This window comes from Ambystoma mexicanum, chromosome 3q, assembly GCF_040938575.1.
Source record: "Ambystoma mexicanum isolate Mex_15411 chromosome 3q, UKY_AmexF1_1, whole genome shotgun sequence".
Classification (NCBI taxonomy): domain Eukaryota; kingdom Metazoa; phylum Chordata; class Amphibia; order Caudata; family Ambystomatidae; genus Ambystoma; species Ambystoma mexicanum.
The window spans coordinates 64,377,282-64,397,198 of record NC_090926.1 but is presented as its reverse complement, the minus strand read 5'-3'; the positions used below and the strand labels follow the sequence as shown (position 1 = coordinate 64,397,198).

At 44.2% G+C, this 19,917-nt stretch overlaps 1 protein-coding gene across 4 annotated transcripts in view; it reads left to right on the top strand.

The window, feature by feature from the left end:
- LOC138582120 (zinc finger protein 501-like) overlaps window positions 1-14,410 on the top strand; it is a 130,981-nt gene extending 116,571 nt beyond the window's left edge. For 2 of the 4 annotated variants that reach the window (XM_069653113.1, XM_069653111.1), the window contains exon 3: window positions 11,613-14,410. In XM_069653113.1, coding sequence (XP_069509214.1) covers window positions 11,613-12,640 — 1,028 coding nt within the window. In that variant the 3' untranslated portion in view covers window positions 12,641-14,410. Of the gene's footprint in view, window positions 1-11,609 lie in introns of all 4 variants that reach the window. The other 2 variants (XM_069653112.1, XM_069653110.1) reach the window with 1 other exon arrangement.
- Window positions 14,411-19,917: the final 5,507 nt, after the last annotated feature.

Genomic DNA, 19,917 nt, shown 5'->3' with positions numbered 1-19,917 from the left:
AGCTAGGGTAGGTCGACTTAACTGTAAAACAGCTTTTTGCAAAATAAGGGGGTAAGGAATGGTGAACTGTTATAAGGTGATCATTTCTATTAATTCTTCTAGGGATTTGTTATTGAGCCAAAGGGCTACTGTGTTTTTGACACGTTCACCCATTTCTAGCGGAGTTTCTCCTGGGTTTAATCTAATGGTCCTCAATTTCTGCCAATAGAAACTGCAAGTTTGCCCCACTCTTTTCAACAACCCTTCTTTGATAGATACAGAGATAGCTCAATGGGCAAGATTAAGTAGTTGATAGGCGGTTTCGGTTTGTAGTTCACCTATCAACAGAGAAGCCAAATAGCACCTTTTTTTGGTTCTCTTCCCATCCTAGTTGCTCGGCTAGATGTTCGAAATTCAAGAAAACATTTCCTAGATCTTCGCCTTTTAGGTATGGCTGAAGTACCTCCTGTGGTAGTAGGGGTCTAGCTTGCAACTCAACCAATTTTGTTAAATTGTCTTGGATCCTAGCTTCAGCCTGTGTTTGATGGGTCGCCAACTGGGCTATGACATTAAATAGGTCAGCCATTTCTTCCGGTGGGGTAAGGGCTCCTTCTGTTTTTTTTTTTTTTTTCTGGATCAGAAAAAATACAGGTCTTGATTCACTCGGATAAAGTTTCAAAGTCGTGTGATTCTTCTGAGTCTGATTCTGCCAAAGGGATTGACTTCGGTAGATTGGTCTCTAATCCTGATGGCCCTGCGACGGATGGCAATTGGGTACCAAAAAAAAAGTTTCAGGAGTGGGGGTTTTAAGGCACTAGGTCTAATAAAGGTAAAGACTGGTAGAACTTTCAGTATTAGTTGATCCCACTGTCCTATATTATAATAGGAGAGAAATGGTGTCTAATAATACTTGAGTTTTAAAGAACAGATCTTGGAAAAACCTCTTTTAGCATGGATACACGGTCAGAGTCGAGGAGTTCAACAATTCTATTTTCCCCTTCTGGTGGTATGACAATTATCAGCATGGGTTTCAATTTGTATCAGTTGAATCACATCCCACTGCTGACACCATATGTAAGGAAGGCATGGTATCAATGTAAGACAGACACAAGTGACCACAGTTCAAGGCTGTTTATTGAACTTTCTGAAGGGTGTGATAAACGCCTATCTAAACCTAAATCTAAGATGGGAGCAACATACGACCATCAAAATAATAATAATGCAGTCCTAGTGGAGTCTCCTCAAAATAAAAGTGCCTATACTAAAAAAAAAAAGCGATTGCCAATCCTTACTGATAATTTACAAATTGTGTTGGGAAACGTTCATGAAAAAGCAAGAAGTGTTCCCGAAATTATAAGTCTGGATGTTCATGCCCTTGGCCTCCCTTCCCCACGTTTTCAGCACGGGACAAGACGGTTCACTCGAGCATAGCACCCTCTTGGGCTTCTTTGGCACAAGGACACAAGTTTTCTTACAGGCATCAGGGACTTCTATGCCCAAGTCTCTGAGGGCCCGACGTATCAAACAAACAAAAAGGTTCCTTTCCAAGTATTCAAGTAGGGTGATTCACTCTTCACCCTGTATCCCCCTCCGCCGAATTCAGATCCTCTTTTGTACCAGAATCTTTTCTCGGTTGACTCACGGTTCACTATGGATCCCCCTCAGTCAGGCTCAGGTCCCCTTTTCACAATTGGTCTCCCTCAGCCAGCCTCGGACCAATTACAGTTCTTATTTGTTATCGAAGACTTTCGAATGTGCACAGGGTTTGGCTTGACCCATTGCAGGACCACTTCGAGTTCACAGTTTACAAGTTTACACACTCCGTTGGATACCTTGCAGAGAGACCTTCGAATAAGCACCCACGTGGCGTGACGGACCACTCTGTATATGGCATCCACTTTGGTTTCAAAAGTTCACTCACTCTTTGTATAGTTAATTATATTTGTGCCGCTCATCACATACGCTTTAAACACTGTTCTTGAAGATGTCTTCACACAATGTTGCCGCTTGCAACCTTGGTTCTAACACAGACCAGTCTGCTATCAGTGTCTCCGACTCACCGTCTGTGCTGACTTTACTGGAGCAGCTTTGTTGTCGGAGCCAAGGACAGTACCACGGCAACAATTGCTCCTCCCCACCTCGGCTGTTGATGCAGGAAAGCCCCGGGTACCTTCGGCACACAATGCACCTTACTTCAGCTTTAATTTCCGGTCTTATGTTTCTTATCCTCGAAAGTAACGTTTTTCTTCCTCTGAAAAGGCCATGGGCAATTCCCTCCTTGCAACCCTTTCTGGTTTTATCGTCTTTCTCCTCGTATTAAACTGCCATCTCGGAACTGCTGTTTCCTCAGGTGTTTTGCCTCGCTCAGTGTCCTTTCATGCTCCTCCTTTTATCTGTGCAGGGAAGTGTGATGGAAGTCAGGTGTGTGTAACTATCTGTAATTGCCTGACTCTGCCTGACCCTTGGTTGGGACATGTCACCTATACAGCTCTGGTGCTAGTCCGCTGTCGCTCACAGTGAGCTGTCCGTGAAAGTGTTTTTGTCGGGAAAGGAGGGGGGGTGAGTTCCTAGGTATCCTACCTGGTAGGGTGGGGAAAAGGTGTTATTGGAAAGGGCATACCGTGTCTCACCCTCCGATATCCCACTTCCACACCCCAAGGACCCCTCATCCAGGTGTTCCTCGCGCACTAGTCCACCCCCAGTAACTGCATCCAAAATAGCGATGTCCTGGCCACCTGGATGACAGATCCACGGGGACTGGCGGGTGAGACACTTTCAGGTTTCTCACAATGGCTCGACCCCCCCGCTCTGTAGACCTCATGTACGAGCTGCGAGGGAAGGCTTTGTGTGTTTGGGGTTGAAATCCTTGGTGGACCAAGTTTCAGTGATGAATAGCAGGTCTGGGATTTCAGTCGATATGCGGTCAAATATGTTGTGGTTATTTTTGCTGACCGATCTGCCATTGATGAGTATGCAGGATAGTAAAAGAGGATTCTGCTGTGAGGTAGGCTTCGGAATAGGGAGCTGGTTGTGCGTTGGGGTGGGAGGTGCATGGTTGTCTGAGCGTATTGTGGGTGGTTCGGAAGGAGGTAGATTTAGGAGGATATTGATCAGCAAAGGTGTTTTGGAGGGGACGTAAATAGGGCTACGACAGGGTTGATAGTGGGCATGGGAGGCTGCAGAGAGTAGGGCTGGTGTGCAGAAGAAGACCTTGGGAGAGGAAAGGGAGAGCAGTGTGTAGCTGGCAGTTTGCCCACAGTACGGTCTGAGCGGTTTGTGGGGTGCTTAAGGGGCACAGGAGTGTGCAGGAGGATAGGAGGGTTTGCAGACAGGGTTGTATTGGCCAAGGTAGCTCGTGCTGCACTGAGGGTGGGGAAGTGCGAGTTAGGTGTCGAGGGGTGAGGTAGAGCACAGCGAGTTGGAAGCCGTGGGGCGGTTCAGCATTGCCACGGGAGGGTGTTGAGGCGTTCAGCAGGAGTGGGAGGTTTATAGTGCGAGATGCACAGTGACCTGTGAAGATGGGGTTATGGGTGTTTGCATGCCAGTGAGCTGCACAAGTTGCCTTGTTTCTGTACGGGAGGGGATTGGCCGGAGGTGGGTTCTGACAGATGAAGAGCGATATGGGAGGAGGGGTCTGGGGGGTGTTAAGGAGGTTGTGGCAAGTGGAATGTCAGTGGGCTGCCTGAGTCTCCTTTAGGCTGGACAATTGTCGGCTGGAAGGAGGGTGGCTGCTGAGAGAGAGTATTGGAATGGCTCATTGAAAGGGGGGGAGGGGCTGGGTGTGGTATGTCCTGGGGCGGCATGGCAGAACAGGGAATGAAAGGTAGAGTCACCTATAAACTATGGTACTGCACTGGAGAGACACACAGGTTCAACTTTAGCACAACAACGGAAGCTAACTAACTAGAATCAGAATGTTTGGTAGTCTGATGACAAACTGATGAGAAACTGTCTAGGGTCCTCTTTGACAGCATTGGAACTCACAAAGATTTTACTTAGGCACAGTGAGGGAGAGTACTCGGATTCAACTAGATCGGGGCAGTAGAAAGCCACCTTGCTTCTATTTATGGTACAGTACAATTTGAATTAGTTGCTGCGATCAAATGGTGTTCTGCTTCAACTGAGTTGAAAGAAGTTGTGACCACCTAGCTTTAGCTATGGCGCTGTAATAGAAACACCTAGATTTAACTATGGTAGCTAGAAGGAAAAGACCTAGATCAAACTTTGGCAACAGCAATGTAAACACTCAAAATTGACTTTGACACAGCAATGGACACACTTATAAATTAACGTTGGTACTAAAGTGGAAACACCTGGATTTAACTCTGGCAGTGAGGGAATAAAAACCTAGATGTAACTTTGGCAACAGCAAAGCAACACACTCAGAATTGATTTTGGCACAGCAATGGACACTCAGAGATCAACTTTGGCGCTGTATTAGGGGCTCCTAGTTGTAACTGATATGGCTACCTATTACAGTATAAGTTAAATGTGGGACATGGCCACCTGATCCAAGCCGGCTAAGCATCGACCACAGGCACCCTACACAGATGGGCTAGATGCAAAATATGGGCGACTAACACTTTGATCTGGCTGAGTAACACCCTGTGGTTGAACGAGAAGAAATGGCTCACTAACACAGGAGGGCTAAATGTGAAATAAGGCTGACTGACAGAAATTATATATATTATAGTAGGTAATAAGAGTGATAGGGGTTTACTGGAGCACAGTAACGGCTGTACACCCTACACAGACCGCACTTCCCTCATCAGTCGCTGCTGGTTGACTGCAGGAGTCTCCTCAGGTGAATATGGCGAGTATGGGCAAACCTACTGTGAGCTGCTTCTTCTGGAGCTGCAATTTTTCTTGTGGCCCTTAACCGGTGGGCTACCCGGGCAGAGGCTGCCCTGGGAAGGTGTCTTAGAAGGGAAGAGCAGACCAATCAGGGGTTGTGGGAGGGGTAGGAGGCGGGAGGAGTGCGATTGCAGGAATCATCTGGGCAGGGGGGCCGGAGAGGCTGCGAAATGGCGAAGTAGAGCGCCAAAAATGCTATTTAAAATTAACACACCAAAAAGGTGTGTGGGAGTGCAGAGAGAAGAGGCTCACTTACCCGTGGGCAACTGGAGCTAAAGACGGTGCACAGGTCACTAGCAAAGGGCCTGGTCCCTTGCAGTGAGTTTGCCTGCGGGAAAGGGCCAATCAGGAGGTTGTGGGAGGGCTAGGAGGCGGGAGGAGTGCAAAAGCAGGAATCGGCTGGGCAAGGGGGCCTCAGAAGAGGCTGCCAGATGGTGCAGCAAGCGCAGAAAATGCTATTTAAAATCAAAACATGCGAAAAGAGGGTGTAGGAGCGCAGAGGGGAAGAGGGTCACTCGCCCATGGGCACCTACAGCTAAAGACGGTGCATGGGTCTCTAGCAAAGGGCCTGGACCCTTGCAGTGAGGTTGCCTATGAGAACGGGCCAATCGGGGTGGTGGGAGGCCTAGGAGGCAGGAGGAGTGCGAGTGCAGGAAGAGGCTGGGCAGGGTGGTAAAAGTGATTATCATAGTCTTTTATTTATACAAAAGAAAGGAAAGAAAAGCCTATCTTGCCCTATTTACTATGAGGGGTTGACCTGCCTCAACAAAAAGGACACTAAAGACCCGGTCCGATTGTCAGTCAAACAAAACTGTCTGCCGTCCTGTATCTAAACCTATTTCCATCCCTTCCACTTTCAATCTAAATAAAGAAAAAGGGTGTGTCTCCTTAATTCCAGAAAGAGGTCTTACCTGTCCTGAATGCCAACACCAAAGTGCAGTTCTTATGCAAAAGAATGTATATAGTTCAATGATCACTGTTCACAAGTTCTGCCAAACTTAAAGATAACCAAGTTCCCAACTCCTCTGGGGAGAACCTCTTCCTGGGTCCTGGGTTCCTGGTTCCACTTATCCACAAGACAGACTTTTCAATGGTATACCAAGTCTGGTTTACTCACTTGCTCACAACTTTCAGTTCCAGAGATATTCTTATTTTTGTGCTCCAGGCCAATGGTTATAATTCTTCCTGTATTGAGGTGGGTTCCTCAACCCTTAAACATTCCACTGGTGGGCTGTGCCTGTTTCCATCTGGGTCCCAGACCATCGTCCCTTTGTTACCTAGTGTCCACTTGGACAGACCCAGTGCACTCCTCTGCGAGGCACTATCCCACCTAGGTGCACTCTCAATGTTCGTATCTGATTACCTCTTTTGTGGTTCCCTTGTACCACTGCTGGGGGCATGTTTACTAGCTTCACACAGTTCTTATTATATTGTATGTGATCGTTCAAACCCACATCCGCTCCCCACCCAGCATGTGCTCTTTGGGATGTTCTCATTCAGTTTATAAAGTTCATATCGATCTGTATGCTTCCTTTTTCATCCCTTTGTAATCTTCTGGGTGCTTTTTATAAGATAAGGTTTCCAAATTGTGTATTAAATTGTATAGGATCCCTTTCACTCCCTTAAGCTCTTCAGGATGTTTTCATGAGGTTTCACAGCTCCCTCAATGCGCCCTGTGAGACACCTCAAGGTGTCTCACCCGCTAGTGTGCCTGGGTTTCTGTCATCCAGGTGGCCAGGACACGGCTGTCGCTTTTGGATCCAGTTCCTTGGAGTGGACCAGTGAGGGAGGATCACCTGGGTGAGGGGTCTTCGGGAAGTGGAGGTGGGACACCAGATGGCGAGACGTGGTATACCCTTCCTTGTAACACCTTTACCCCATCCTATCAAGTAGGATACTTAGGAAGTTGAATCCTGCCCACCTTTCACAACACAAAATTTGACTCAAGGACAGCTCACTACAAGAGAAAACGGAATAACACCCGAGCCGTATACATGACATGTCCCAATAAAATTGTCAAGCAGGGTCATGCAATTACTGCTGACATTACGCACGCCTGACTTCCATTACACTTCCCCACATGGATAAAAGGCGGAGCACGAAAGCACACTCTGAGCAAGGCCAAGATGGCAGTTTAATACAAGGAGAATGATGGTAAAACCGAAGAGGATTGCAAGGAGGGAAGTGCCCTTGACCTTTTCAACGAAAGACTGTTACTTTCATGAACCTTCGAGAATAGGAAACTTAAGACCAGGAATCAAGGCTGAAGAATCCTTCATGGTGTGTCGGACGTAATTGGGGATCTCGTGTGTCGATAGTCAGGGTTGGGGAGATTGTTTGCTGCGGTGGTACTGACCTTGGCTCCTACAACAAAGCAGCGCCAGTGAAGCCAGCACAGCTGGTGAGTTGGGGAGACCGATAGCAGACAGGTCTGTGTTGAAGCCAAGGTTGCAAGCGGCAACATTGTATAATAAAAACTGAAGAGAACAGTGTATGAAGCGTATGTGGCAAACGACGTGAACACAATTAAACAGCAGATGAGTGATTGAACTTTGAAGCCAATATACAATACCGTAGATAGTGGTTGCTCATTCAAAAGTCTCTGTTAGGTATCCAGCTGAAAGGTAGCAAATGTGAAGAGTGTTAAAGAATTATGAAATCGGAGTGGTCCTGCAAAGTGTCAAGCAAAACCATGCACAGATCGAAAGTCTTCGATGGGTGATGAAAAAGTATATGAAGTTGGTCCAAACCCAGCGGAGGGAGATCAGCTAAAAGGTTTTGGTTAAAGCAAGTTTGTGTAAAGTTATATTGGAAATTGGAGTTAGTCCAAGCCCGGCAGAGGGAGACTAATTGAACATTGTGTTAAAAGGGATCTGAACCAGACTGAGGGGGATCTGAGATCTGAGCCCGACTGAGGGGGATCTGAGATCTGAAGGGGATCCAAGATCTGAGCCCGACTGAGGAATCCGAGGTGAATAGTGAATCGCATAAGAAATTGGGTACTTGTGAAAATCTAAAACAGGAAAATAACTTATTGTTTGTTTTTTGCATCAGGCCCTCTGAATGAAGAGATTTTGAAAGGCAAAGAGACTTGGGCATGGAAGGCCTTGATGCTAGTGATTAAACTGTATCTTCATGCTAGAGAAGCCAGAGACTGTACTTAGCTCGAGTTTTCCGCCTTGTCCCGTGCTGAAAATGTGGGCAAGGGAGGCCAACGGCTTGAACATCCTGACATATCATTTTGTGAACACTTCTTTCTTTTTCGTAACATTGTTTCCCACACTATTTGTATTTAGAGGTAAGGATTGGCAATAGATTTATTAGTATAGGCCATTATATTTTGACAAGACACTACTAAGACTGCGTTATTATTTGATGGTCATAGCTTGCTCTCATCTGTAGATTTAGGATTTGATAGGCATAGTCAAACCCTTTCTTAAGTTCAATAAACACCCTGGAACTGTGGTCACTTGTGTCTGTCTTGCTGTCGATACCATGCCTTGCTTATACCCACTGACCAGTGTCTCTTTCCCTACCTTTTGAGAACTTTTGGGGCGGTCTCCGGTCTCTCCTGGAGGTGGAACAAAGCTTCTCTGTTGCTGCCACACTTGGCGTTTTCCTCTTGCAGCTTCCCAGCCCCAGCATCTCTCTCTCGCCTTCGACTGCCCGCGTCTTTGTTTTTGGTTGGTTTTTGCTAGTCCCACTTCCAGTGTATCTGTCACCAGTAAGGTCTGCCTCGTTAGGACCTCTCGGGTACCTCTGCATTCCAATCTCCAGTCTTCAGGTTCCTCAATACGGGGCCAGCGTCACTCTCCCTATTCCTCCAGGGTTAGCTGGTTTACAAGCTGGGTATTCCCTTTTTACCCTTATACCTTGTATCTAATAAAATGGGGGCAGCAGTTAACAAACGTGAGTACAGATTCTGTCTAGTAGGCGTTCATTGAGTATGTGTAACATAAACCCGGTGGCAACACATGTTGGCAACTCTACAACTATGTTTTTATTTCCTACAAATAGCGGTCAAGACTATAAGCATCTGCCAATGACTGAGGGTCTAGACTCTTGTTGCCCACATGTTTGCCAACACAAAGAATGGCAGTGAAACCATAACTGGAGATGCTCACTAATTATGAGCATCTGGTGATTGCCTAAAGTAATAGTGTATGCCATTTATGTTCAATTTAGAAGGTAGAATTCAAAGTAGACCCCTCTATACCATATAGTTGGCTCATAAAGCGTTTTGTATTTTCCGATTACACTGTTACAGCCTCATGGGAAAGGCCCAGTATGGTGTTTTGGTTGCCGAAACATGTTGGGGCAATGTAAAGTAGGGGAGAAGAATGGTTCTTAATCCCAGGAGAGAACCCAAAGAATCTACTTACATTTTGTAGAATGAATTCTAAAGTTCTGGAGTGGGGAGTGGAGTAGTATTGGTATATGGGTACATGTTCACGAAGACTGTTTCTAAGTGCCCCAGGTAATATTTTGAGGTGGGAGTATTTTACTCCCCATTTTTAAACTTTGAGAGTAAATGTGATTTCAAGAGAGTAAAAATGACTTTTCTCCTTTGCAAGAGAGTAAAATGTATGTGACATCCAGCTGACGTGTGCAAAAACTCTATGGAAATCATTACTATGCAGCAGCTTTCTGCATTGTGACAGAATACACCTTTCATTATTTCTCTAAGGTCTGGCCATTTGATCTCTCCTGTATATATTTAAATGTTGAAAACACAAACACTTAGCAAATTACATAGTAAGCAAACATGAATTGTATTGTGTATTTTGAGGTTGGCTAGCAGAATTGTCTTTTGATGTTTAATGAAAGTCCTCATATCCTGCAGCTATTACTATCTAATGGTATGCCAATGTTATGATACAACAGTGCAAAGAGATGACGACTCCATGCTAAATTCTATATCTAATGCCATGGTCAAATGGATATTTATATAGCACTTTTGGCAAAGCGCTGTACATAGAACATATTTATCACAATTATGTTTGTTTATTGTGTTTATATAGCGCTTTACGCCAAAGCGCTTTAGATTATAACAACAGGATACAATAAAAAACTATGGAAGCAATTACAAAATATGAATCAAACCAGTAATACAGCAAGTAGAACAATTTGCCAGTGAAGATAAACGAGGGAGGAAGGGGTCGAGAAGGGGAAGGAAGTGGGAAACAGGAAGAGGAATAAGCTGAGGACGAGAGAGGAGGAGAGGGGACTTAAGAGGAACGGAGCAGAGGGAGAGAGGAAAGAAATCTTAAGTCGGTATGCCTTTGTTGACTTCGAAAGGGTAAAAAGCTGAGTTGGCCTTGCCGGGATTCGAACCTGCAACCTACAGATCACACACAGATCTCAGCAACAAGCTCTCATCCGGCTGAGCTATCTTATTGGCTAACATCCTTCAGAGGTCATTAAACTGATTATCGACTGAGGTATAATAATCACAGTGCCTAGATGTTGGACGAACCATGTTAAATACCTATCTGGATCAACATAGGGATGGGTTTCGCTGACTTTCTACTTCAATTACAAATGTAACTTTCATTTGTTTGTTTTTGAACAGCGCTTACTGGAGAGTCAGGTTTTGAATGTTTTAATGGTAGTCTTGAAGATTGGAGAGGCTAGAACACCTGTGATTGGTGTAATGACAATCACTCACCCTTGAGCAAAGACACTACTGCAACTGACCTTTTATAGTAATGTACCCCATTGACTGCAAGGTTGATGGATGTAAACTAGACCGCGCATACTCAAAATCTTACACAGTTTTTATAATTAGAGTGTAAATGAAATTATAAATGTGAAAATGATCTGCCTCCCCATGAGTATGCACACAGCACAGGAACTCTGAAAAATACAATTATGCAATGCTGGTTTGCTTTTACTGTGAAAAAAACATAATTTGTTACAAAAGATGAATTCTCAATTGCAACTTAGTTTTCATTCTTATTAAATATACAATCCTAAAATGCTAGGAAAATAAATATGAATAGTGCATCGGTTTGCTCTATGAGCATCAACACAGCAGAAGCTGAATGGGAAGAAACCATACCTTTTATCACAGGGTGCAGTTTCTTTTTTTGAAAGGCTTCAGAGAAATACATGGCTTGCAATTACATCCATGTACATAAAAAATCAAAAGACAGGCTCTGGTTTCTGTCAAGTAACTGGACATTTGCACTGCCCTTTCATCTAAACCTTTGTGTAAATGTACACATTAAAATAATAAAGCTGTCGTAGTTACAAGATTTTCATGCCTAAAAAGGCCTGGTAAGCACCTTATATGGAGGCCTGCTGTTTCTGTTATCATAGGAAAATTCATGGTAGGAAATTTGAATATTGATGGGTGATGGCACCGATAAAGGATGTACAGACTGCACAGGTAGGTGATAAAAATAGGATTTTTGCAAAACATTATTGTGTTGAATAAATGATTCGATAATGTGAATATATATGTTCATTACGAGGCATATATTTTGGTTGTGGAGCGATGGAGAAGGTAGAGGTTGTTTTTTTGATGATTGGTTATACACCTGATGTACTCCTAGCCTCCGAAATGTACTGGAATCCTCTCAAATGTGTTGTGTGTGTGTGGCCCTCTTAGGGTATCACCTCAAAACCTTTAGTTAATATATTAGTGAAATAAATGTGTTCTGGACAAGCCTTTTCATCGCCTTAATGTGCATGCCTAATTTCAAATCAAATATTGTTTGAATGTGCTTATTTATTAGTCGAAAACAGATTTTGTAACTGTCATTTTAATTCAGCAGATAATGGAACAAAAAGCATTGAAAACAAGTGTGGATATTTTGAAAAACATACTGAGAAAAAACAGCTATTCATATCTCGATCAAGAAAGGCAAAGGTAAACGCACACCGAAGTTATGAAAATGGAAAAAAGCCTGGAAGGAGGATTTGGTCAGAAAGCAATCAAGAATTTGTTGGAAAGAAAACTGCTCAAACTCAGCATGGTTTGTCTAAGCCAGCACATTCCAATCCATACCCAGGAGTACCAAAGTTATCGGTTATTAACTACGCCGAAGGTGGACACAATCTACGCTATATAAAGCAGCTTGCCCTATCAAATAGGGCACACTACGAGTGTCCTGAATGCAAAAAACTCTTTGCTTTAAAGGCAAATCTTACCAGGCATCTAAGAATACATACACGTCCGAGACCACATAAATGTACTGACTGTGAAAAAAGCTTTAGTATAAAGAAAAGTCTTATGCATCACTTGAGAACACATTCTGGTGAGAGACCTTTTCAGTGTCCTGAATGCGAGAAACGCTTTATGACAAAGGGGTGTCTAACTGTACATTTAAGGACGCATTCAGGAAAGAGACCATATCACTGTACTGAATGTAAGAAAACATTTATTCAGAAAGGACATCTCAGCAGACACCAGAGTGTACATTTGGGACAAAGACCATATGTTTGTTCTGAGTGCGGCAAATCCTTTGCTCAGAAGATGCAACTTATTAGTCATGACAGAGTGCACAACTCACAGTGTGACGAACCTGAGAAAACATATTGTGAAGAGCAGCGGACTCAATGCACGGAATGTAAGAAAGGCTTGCGGCAGCTCAGTGATCACATCAGACATCATCTGAAATGTAAAGGAGAGCAACTTTATAAATGTAGCGAGTGTGAGAACATCTTTGCTCAAAACACACATCATATTTCACAACAAAGAAAACATGCAGGAACGAGAACTGGAAAAACACACATGGTTATAGCCAGGCAATTAGAAGTATCCATACCGAATGAATACTTCATTTTACGGCACGGGGAGTGACAGCAATTTTTAATCTCAGAAGATGCTAAATTAAAAAGTAGCCTTCCTCTGTTCATTCAACATGTTAATAATATAATAGGAATTTTAGGAATTTTCACTGCACCCATTGCTACTGTAATAGCAGAAAAGAGTCTCCCTTGCGACCAGACCCAAGAAAGCCACTCTATACGTAAGATGTAATAAGGTAGTCATTACTTTAGAAAAACAAAAACTCACAATGGTATCCAGCTGAAATGTAAACCCGAGGGGGGAAGGTGACAATGGCTGAAAGTAAAGCTTATGTTAATGATCTCTTGATAATAAAAGCACTATATCAAAGGTAAAAATAAACATAAAACATGAACGCAAAATTTACTATCTATTTACTATTCTGTGAGATATTTCCAGGATTAATTTTGCAGTTTAGCCTGTATGGAAAACATTTGCAATGAACTACATGTGACAATCCATCTCTTTTTTAAGTAGCAAATGATACCAAAGATTAGTTTCCCAAATGTGGGAACTTAACATCATGTCATGTTGTAGATTATGTCAGACTAAATTAAGTTTTACATGAATTCTTATGTTGTATGTTGTGCTACGTGCAGGCCTCAGCATTTTCATTCGTTGTTGGCAAGTGATAATTCACTGTTGAAGAGTAGGAAATGGTGTGCTGTGTGAATGCTGTGAACTGGGATTCATGCCAGGGGTCAAGTAACCTTTATGCCTTGCCAAGATCTTGCAACTTGAAATTTGTACCGGTCTTGTTATGTAAAGCTGCATTTACATGATGTAACTTCATGCCACATTCACATGGCTGGAGAGAAGCTGACTATGCTAACTGAAAGTGGGCAAGTCTGCTGCAATGTTTAGTTTCTGTTTTAAGGTTTGGACTTGTTTGATAAAAAATAACTTGGCAAGTCTTCTGTTCTTACCCACCACATATTCATATAAGCGTAGGTTTTGATAAATGTACCAACATGTTTGCAAATCTAGTATTTCCTAATGGCTTTCCTCCTTTTTGAAGATTATATTGAGCTAATTGCCCTGGATCTTCTCATGCCGCTACTCATTTGTTGGGCTACTACTTTCCTGCTTGAACGTGTTCTAAGTAAGTTCATACTCTGAGATAGAATTTTTTCAATACCATACATCTTGATGAGCTGTCCTTGAGCGGTTTTGCTTTTCTGGTAAATTAAGCTTCCATTTTTTCATCACTATTCCAAAGTGCCTTTCCTCCTACTATTTAGTGCTCACAAAGAAGGGGGACATTTCTTTGTGGATCATTGACCTAGTTCCTTAGTTCTGTAGCAGCGTAGTTGCCAACCTCCAAGACCTGATCTTCCCTCAGGATGAGATCTAACATCTGCATCATTGGTGTTGGCGCATGATCCATAATTAGTATTTTTGCTGATTGCGCAGCATAACACTTTACTTTTCATTGTTTCTAAAGGGTGAAATGAAATGTATTCCCGATTATGTATCATTCACAGACAAATTAAATGTAACTATGAACAAATTAAATGTTTTTGGTCTATGAAATTGCTGGATGTTCTAAAATCTAGTGGTTATGAAGTTCACATTTAATTTTTCTGGCCATGGTCCACTCTCCAGAATCAATTTAGTTTAAATGTTCAGGTAGGGCTAAAGCAAATTTGGGTTGGGCATTGTTTTGCGCTTTAATGTAGAATTAATGAATTATTGAATGAACAATTAATATTTATTTTCAAAGTAAATCAGTAAACGGCTCATGTACCTTTACATTATCAATAAATACTAATATGACTTAGACTTCCATTTGTTACAATGATGTCTTTTTTGCAGGGCCCAAATACCGTAAAACAAGGGATGTGTATGTATGTACTCAACTGTGTTAGAAAATGAAAATTCACCCAAGTGGACTTCTGGCTTATCATGTATTTAGGTGCATGACCATACTGAGCGGGTTCCGTGAAAGAAATTATATTGCTTGAAAGATTATCGAACCCTAACTTCGCAACCTGTTGACACTTTGATGGGGTTGCTCTGATGTTGAAATATTGATCCATGTTTAACTTCCCATTCATATGAATCAGACTGCATGAATATTTTTCAGGATTACAACAGGTTTAATCGAGGAATTGAACAGAGATGAACACTCCAAATGAGTTTCATTTAATAGCAAGGCTATCCTTACCTCTGTTCTCAAAGTCATAGGTACTTTCGGAAAGATAACTGGCAGAGAACAACACAACCAAACCACAACTTATTACCAGCCTGCACAATGCCTCTTGCTAGCATAGCAAGGCATTATGACTTGTTTCATATCTGTAATTGGCTCATACACCCTAACATATGGTGGTTTGTATACCATACAGAGCCAGGTAACGCTGTGCTTCTGTGCATCTATGTGTATTGTACCATGGTTGCATTAATTGCTTACAAATCTAATAAAGGGAAGTCATCTAATATTCCATGCACAAATCACACATATTGAACTCGGCATGCCATATAAAAAGGAGGTCCTAGCTAAGGATAAACTCAGCATGCTGCTTGAGGACAAGCCTTAGCTGAAGAATCAGCAGCAAACTACATCCTGGCTCAGGCATGGGTGCAGCACTTTAACTTGGATGCCTGCACTGTTAACAGCTTAAGCGCCTGGGGTTAAGTCTGCCTTACAAGTGAAGAAATATAAATCCATCAGCAGGTGTATTTTAATGTAAACACAACCTGAAAAGTGGCAAAAGAAACATGTAAAAATGACCTCTTGCACAGAAAACAGACATACAAAGGTTTTGTAGACGGACACTAAACAATGAAATATCAGCTCGTACTGTGCAACTTAAAATGGGGCTATACCGTGAATTAATATTTTGTGCACTAATGAAAGAATATGCCAAAACTTTTTACAAGGCAAATGTTAATTTCAAACTGACATATTTGGATCAATTGTCCCTTCTCCCCAGAAGGGAGCCGCCCCTTCCCTTTTGAGGCTAGGGAAGGTGAGCCCGCTGTGCAGGGCCCTTCCTAGGCTTCTGGGTAAGTGGGACCACACTGGTAGTGACGGGCCTCTTGGAGATATGGACTCCAATCCAGGCGGAACTCGAAGTCCAAACCACCTTGTCTGCATATATGCACATGGAAAAGACTTTAATATCTCCTGTAACAACTATATTCCATGAAGATCCTTCTTTACCTCTATTGGCTACAGGTAATGCTGAACACAACTTGAATGTCCATGGTCAATGAAGAAGGACATCGTTCTGTTTATTCGTGTGACGTGTGTTTATTTTTATTTATTTATACATTTAAAGCCCGCAGGCATCAGGGCGCACACATTTACACAAGGGAACAACATACAGGAGACAGGACGGCTAGATTCTTTATTACGTTATTTTTGGGGAAGCTGTGGTGGCTATTTTAAACAGGCCTTCAGGAAGGCCAGATAGTTACCCTCTAATCTGATGGAATTGGGTAGTCCATTCCATGCGTGGGCTGCCATTACCGGGAAAGATCTCCCTAGCCCTTAGTGCGTTTGAACGCTGTGCAGACAATCTGCCCTCTAGATTCTGATCTCCGTGATGCGGCTCGGTATGTACGGGAGGATAAGATCTTTCAAATAGGCTGGAGATTGCCCATTAATACTTCGGTGGACCACATTCATGGCTTTGAATGTGATCTGTTCGTTGATTGTCAGCCAATGTAGGGCTCTTCTATCTGATGTTATATGCTCCCTTCTAGTTCTCGTCCTAATGATTCTCGCTGCGCTGTTCTGGATAATCTGACATCTTGCGATGCAGCCCTTGTTTGCTCCTAGCATTAACGCATTTCCATAATCCATCCTGGATAGGATGATGGCCCTAGCAATAGTGGCGCTGTTTTGTTCATTCACAAATGGTCTGATGTGACTGAGCAGATGCAAGTAATATTGGCAACTTTTGTTTAAGTTGCAAACATGAGACTCTGCGTTAAGTGATGCTTCCAAAGTAATGCCCAAGCCCTTCACCTTTTCTTGGTCCTTGACAGTGGAGTCCCTGATCTGAAAGATTTCGTATTTATGGCCTAATTTGGCCTGTGCCTGCCGTGAGCCAAAGATCAGCAACTCCATTTTGTTCCCATTCAAACAGGAGAATGGATTGTAAAGGGAGAAGAGACACCTACGGAGGAAGGAGAACGACTACGCAGAGGCGAGCCTCTGCAATATTGATGCCCTGGAGGGACGGAGCAACAGTGGGCCGAGGAGCCAGTGGCACTGAGGAGGGCAAGTGAAATGCTGGGCTAACACCTGAAGGTTGGCGTTGTACCAGACAGAGGAGCTGAGGTCGGAGAAGAGGTGGAGACGGAAACGCACCCTTCTCCTGTGGTGGTGCGACCACGAAGGAGCTGTGGTGGGCCGGTAATGGATGCCAAGACCAGATCGTATGAGGGAGGTTAGGGCTGCATGCTACTGAGACAAGTAGCCATGGGGAAAGTCTGCAAGGTTATGGGAGCAAGGTGATGGAGAGCGTACCACTGAGAGTTGCGAACACATTGAGTGAGGGCCGATGAGATTACCGGAACCTGAGAAACCCAACAGAGAGCATACCTCTACAAGGTACAAGCATTATGAGTAACAGCTGTGAAAGTTATCAAGGTGACAGGAGCTTGAAAAACATGAATGACCAAACATCCTATGAAAGGGGGATTGAGAGGGATACAAACATTGTGAATAACGTCTGGGAAAGATATCAAGGTTTATAGGAGCCTGAGAAATCTAAGTGTACAAATGCACTATGTAAGGGGAAATGAAAGCGACATGAACACTTTGAATTAGGGCTGCGAAGGCCACAGAAGTTACAAAAGTCGGATAAACCAGGGTGGGCAGCTGCCCTATGTGAAATTATTTGGGAAAAAGTAAAGCAACCGGTCTGAGGATTACAGGACTTTGGGGGGAGTGCCAACGCCTAAAAGTTGAAAAGGTTTTTATTTCCAAGCAATCCTGGAGGAATGGAAATGGTCACATCAAGAGACAATTTTTGTTGTTCAAAGGAGAGAGGGAAACCCATAACTTGATACAAAGTCTGAGAAGAATATCCTGCTGAGAAAAAGTAATTTTGAAGACTAAGAACAAGTCAAGAATAAGTTGAGCCAGGCAGAAGCCCTAGTGTACAAAGCCTCCACTATTCCTTTTTAGTTAGATATTTAGTTAGTGGTAGGGGCCAGTGAGATAGGATTCGGACCGAAGAATTTCCTTTTGAACTTTAAAGTACAACCGTAGCTTTTGTTTTGCTGGGTAGAGAACTTCCTTCATACTGATAGGACTAGTTAGGCATTCTGTGGGCTCTATCAGAGCCTTAATGGTATCCCGCCAGGATGCCGCCAGCTCAAATAGCATTACCGCTGAGTAGCGGTGAGGCAGTAAGTTCTCATTCCCCATTGGACCCAATGGGATTGGGGGGCGCTATTAGCCCCGGCGCAACTAGCGCCTCGCTAATAGCACCGTAAAACAGGCCGAAAGCAGGATTTTTACCTCCAGCAAAAAGCTGGAGGTAAAACTCCAAACTTTTCGCCCAACTCATAATAGGGCCAGTCCTCCAATGTTGCGGTAATAGCATTACCACCGCATTTAAGGGCTACCGCCCAACTCCTGATGGGGCCCCGTTTCTTTTATTTCAATAAAGCGCATTGAACATGACCCCTGATCATCTGAGTCCTTCTTCTGGTTCACCGCAAAACATAAATTCTTCAATTGTTTGGCATAATTATTTAGTCCCTAATCCAATTTACAACACAATGGGCCTCATTACGAGAAGTGCGGTAAAAACGGTGTCATTACCGGCATGGAGGAATGAGCGGGTCCGTGCTTGTATGACGCCGCTAATAGCGGGTGATTACGAGTGCGCGAGCACACGCGAACCCCCCATGCCGGTAATGGCCATACCGCCATGCCGCTAAAGGCCCTCCAACCCCCCAATAGCACCATCACGGGACCCGCCAATACCGCCTCCGCCTAGGAGGCACCCCTTAATACCGACCCGGTAATAACATCATGCTAATAGCGGGCTCGTAATACCGGACCCAGAAGTAACGTCATTGCGTCGGAACGGGAAATACGCAGGCGGCCATCTTTAAAAACACAATCCATTGCAATCCTCACAAACCACCACTGCTACAGAGGAGAGAACGGGGTCTCTCGATTGAAAATGTCCAAGGCTACCAGAAAAACGAACCCCCACCTGCGCAATAAGCGTTTTTCAGACGAAGAACTGAACATGCTGGCGGACACCCTAGCTGCCCATGCTGAGGAGATAAACCAGCACAACCTGAAAAGGGAGGTGCAGCAATGCAAAAATGGGGTAGCCCGCAAGGTCTCGGCAGTCGGCACCACCTCACGGATAGTCAAGGTCTGTAAAAAAAGGTGGGTTGACCTCCGCCTTAGAATACGGAACATTCTGGCCAGGAATAGGAGGGAGGCCATGGCCACAGGCGGGGGTCCCCACTCGCCCACAAAACTAATGCGCTGGGAGATGTGCAGCACCTTCATACAGATGGAGTCCATCGAGGGATTTGGGGAGATGGAGACGGGTGTTGCAACATCTGCAGATGGAGGTGAGTGACCCTGCAGATCCCAGTAAGGGAAACCATGACATAGCACAAGTGATGTGGAAGAGAGTCAAGGCAATGCATGCCCCTACACACACATCAACGTATCCTTGTCCAGATGGAGGCCCAAACCCTGCCACACTGAAATACATGCTGAGTGCCAATCCCATTACCAACACACAGCCAACACACACGGACCGTGCCCATGTAATACATCCCACAAAGCCCAATACAACGGCATGCCACCTGCCATGCAGCATCCCTGCACTGAGACGTCACTGCACATGCCAAAATGCCCCCTTCATACTACCCTGTGTGACACACCTGTAAGATATGAATGCATGATAAATGTAATTCTATACAGCACCATATAATGTATCTTGCATGTAACGCCATCACTGATGTCCTGCATCTCTTCTACTCCCCCCACCCCCCCGGCACCGATGGAGAGGATGCCAGTGAGGAAACAGCCACAAGGGCATCCACGTCCCGGCACAACTGCTCCCACAGGCAAGACCACCTCCGGGGCAGACTCGCAGGCCACACCGAAGCCCAGGGCGAGTGCCCAGGCCATGGCCGCACAAGAGGGCCCCACATCAACGCCTGACACCGGGACCACGGATCTGGCAATACCAGTGGAAGACAAGGCCAGTGGCACAATGTCGGCAGCAACAAGTTCGGTGGGCGAGGCAGCAGCCACTGCCCCATTGAGCGACATAGAAACTGCAGTGGAGGAG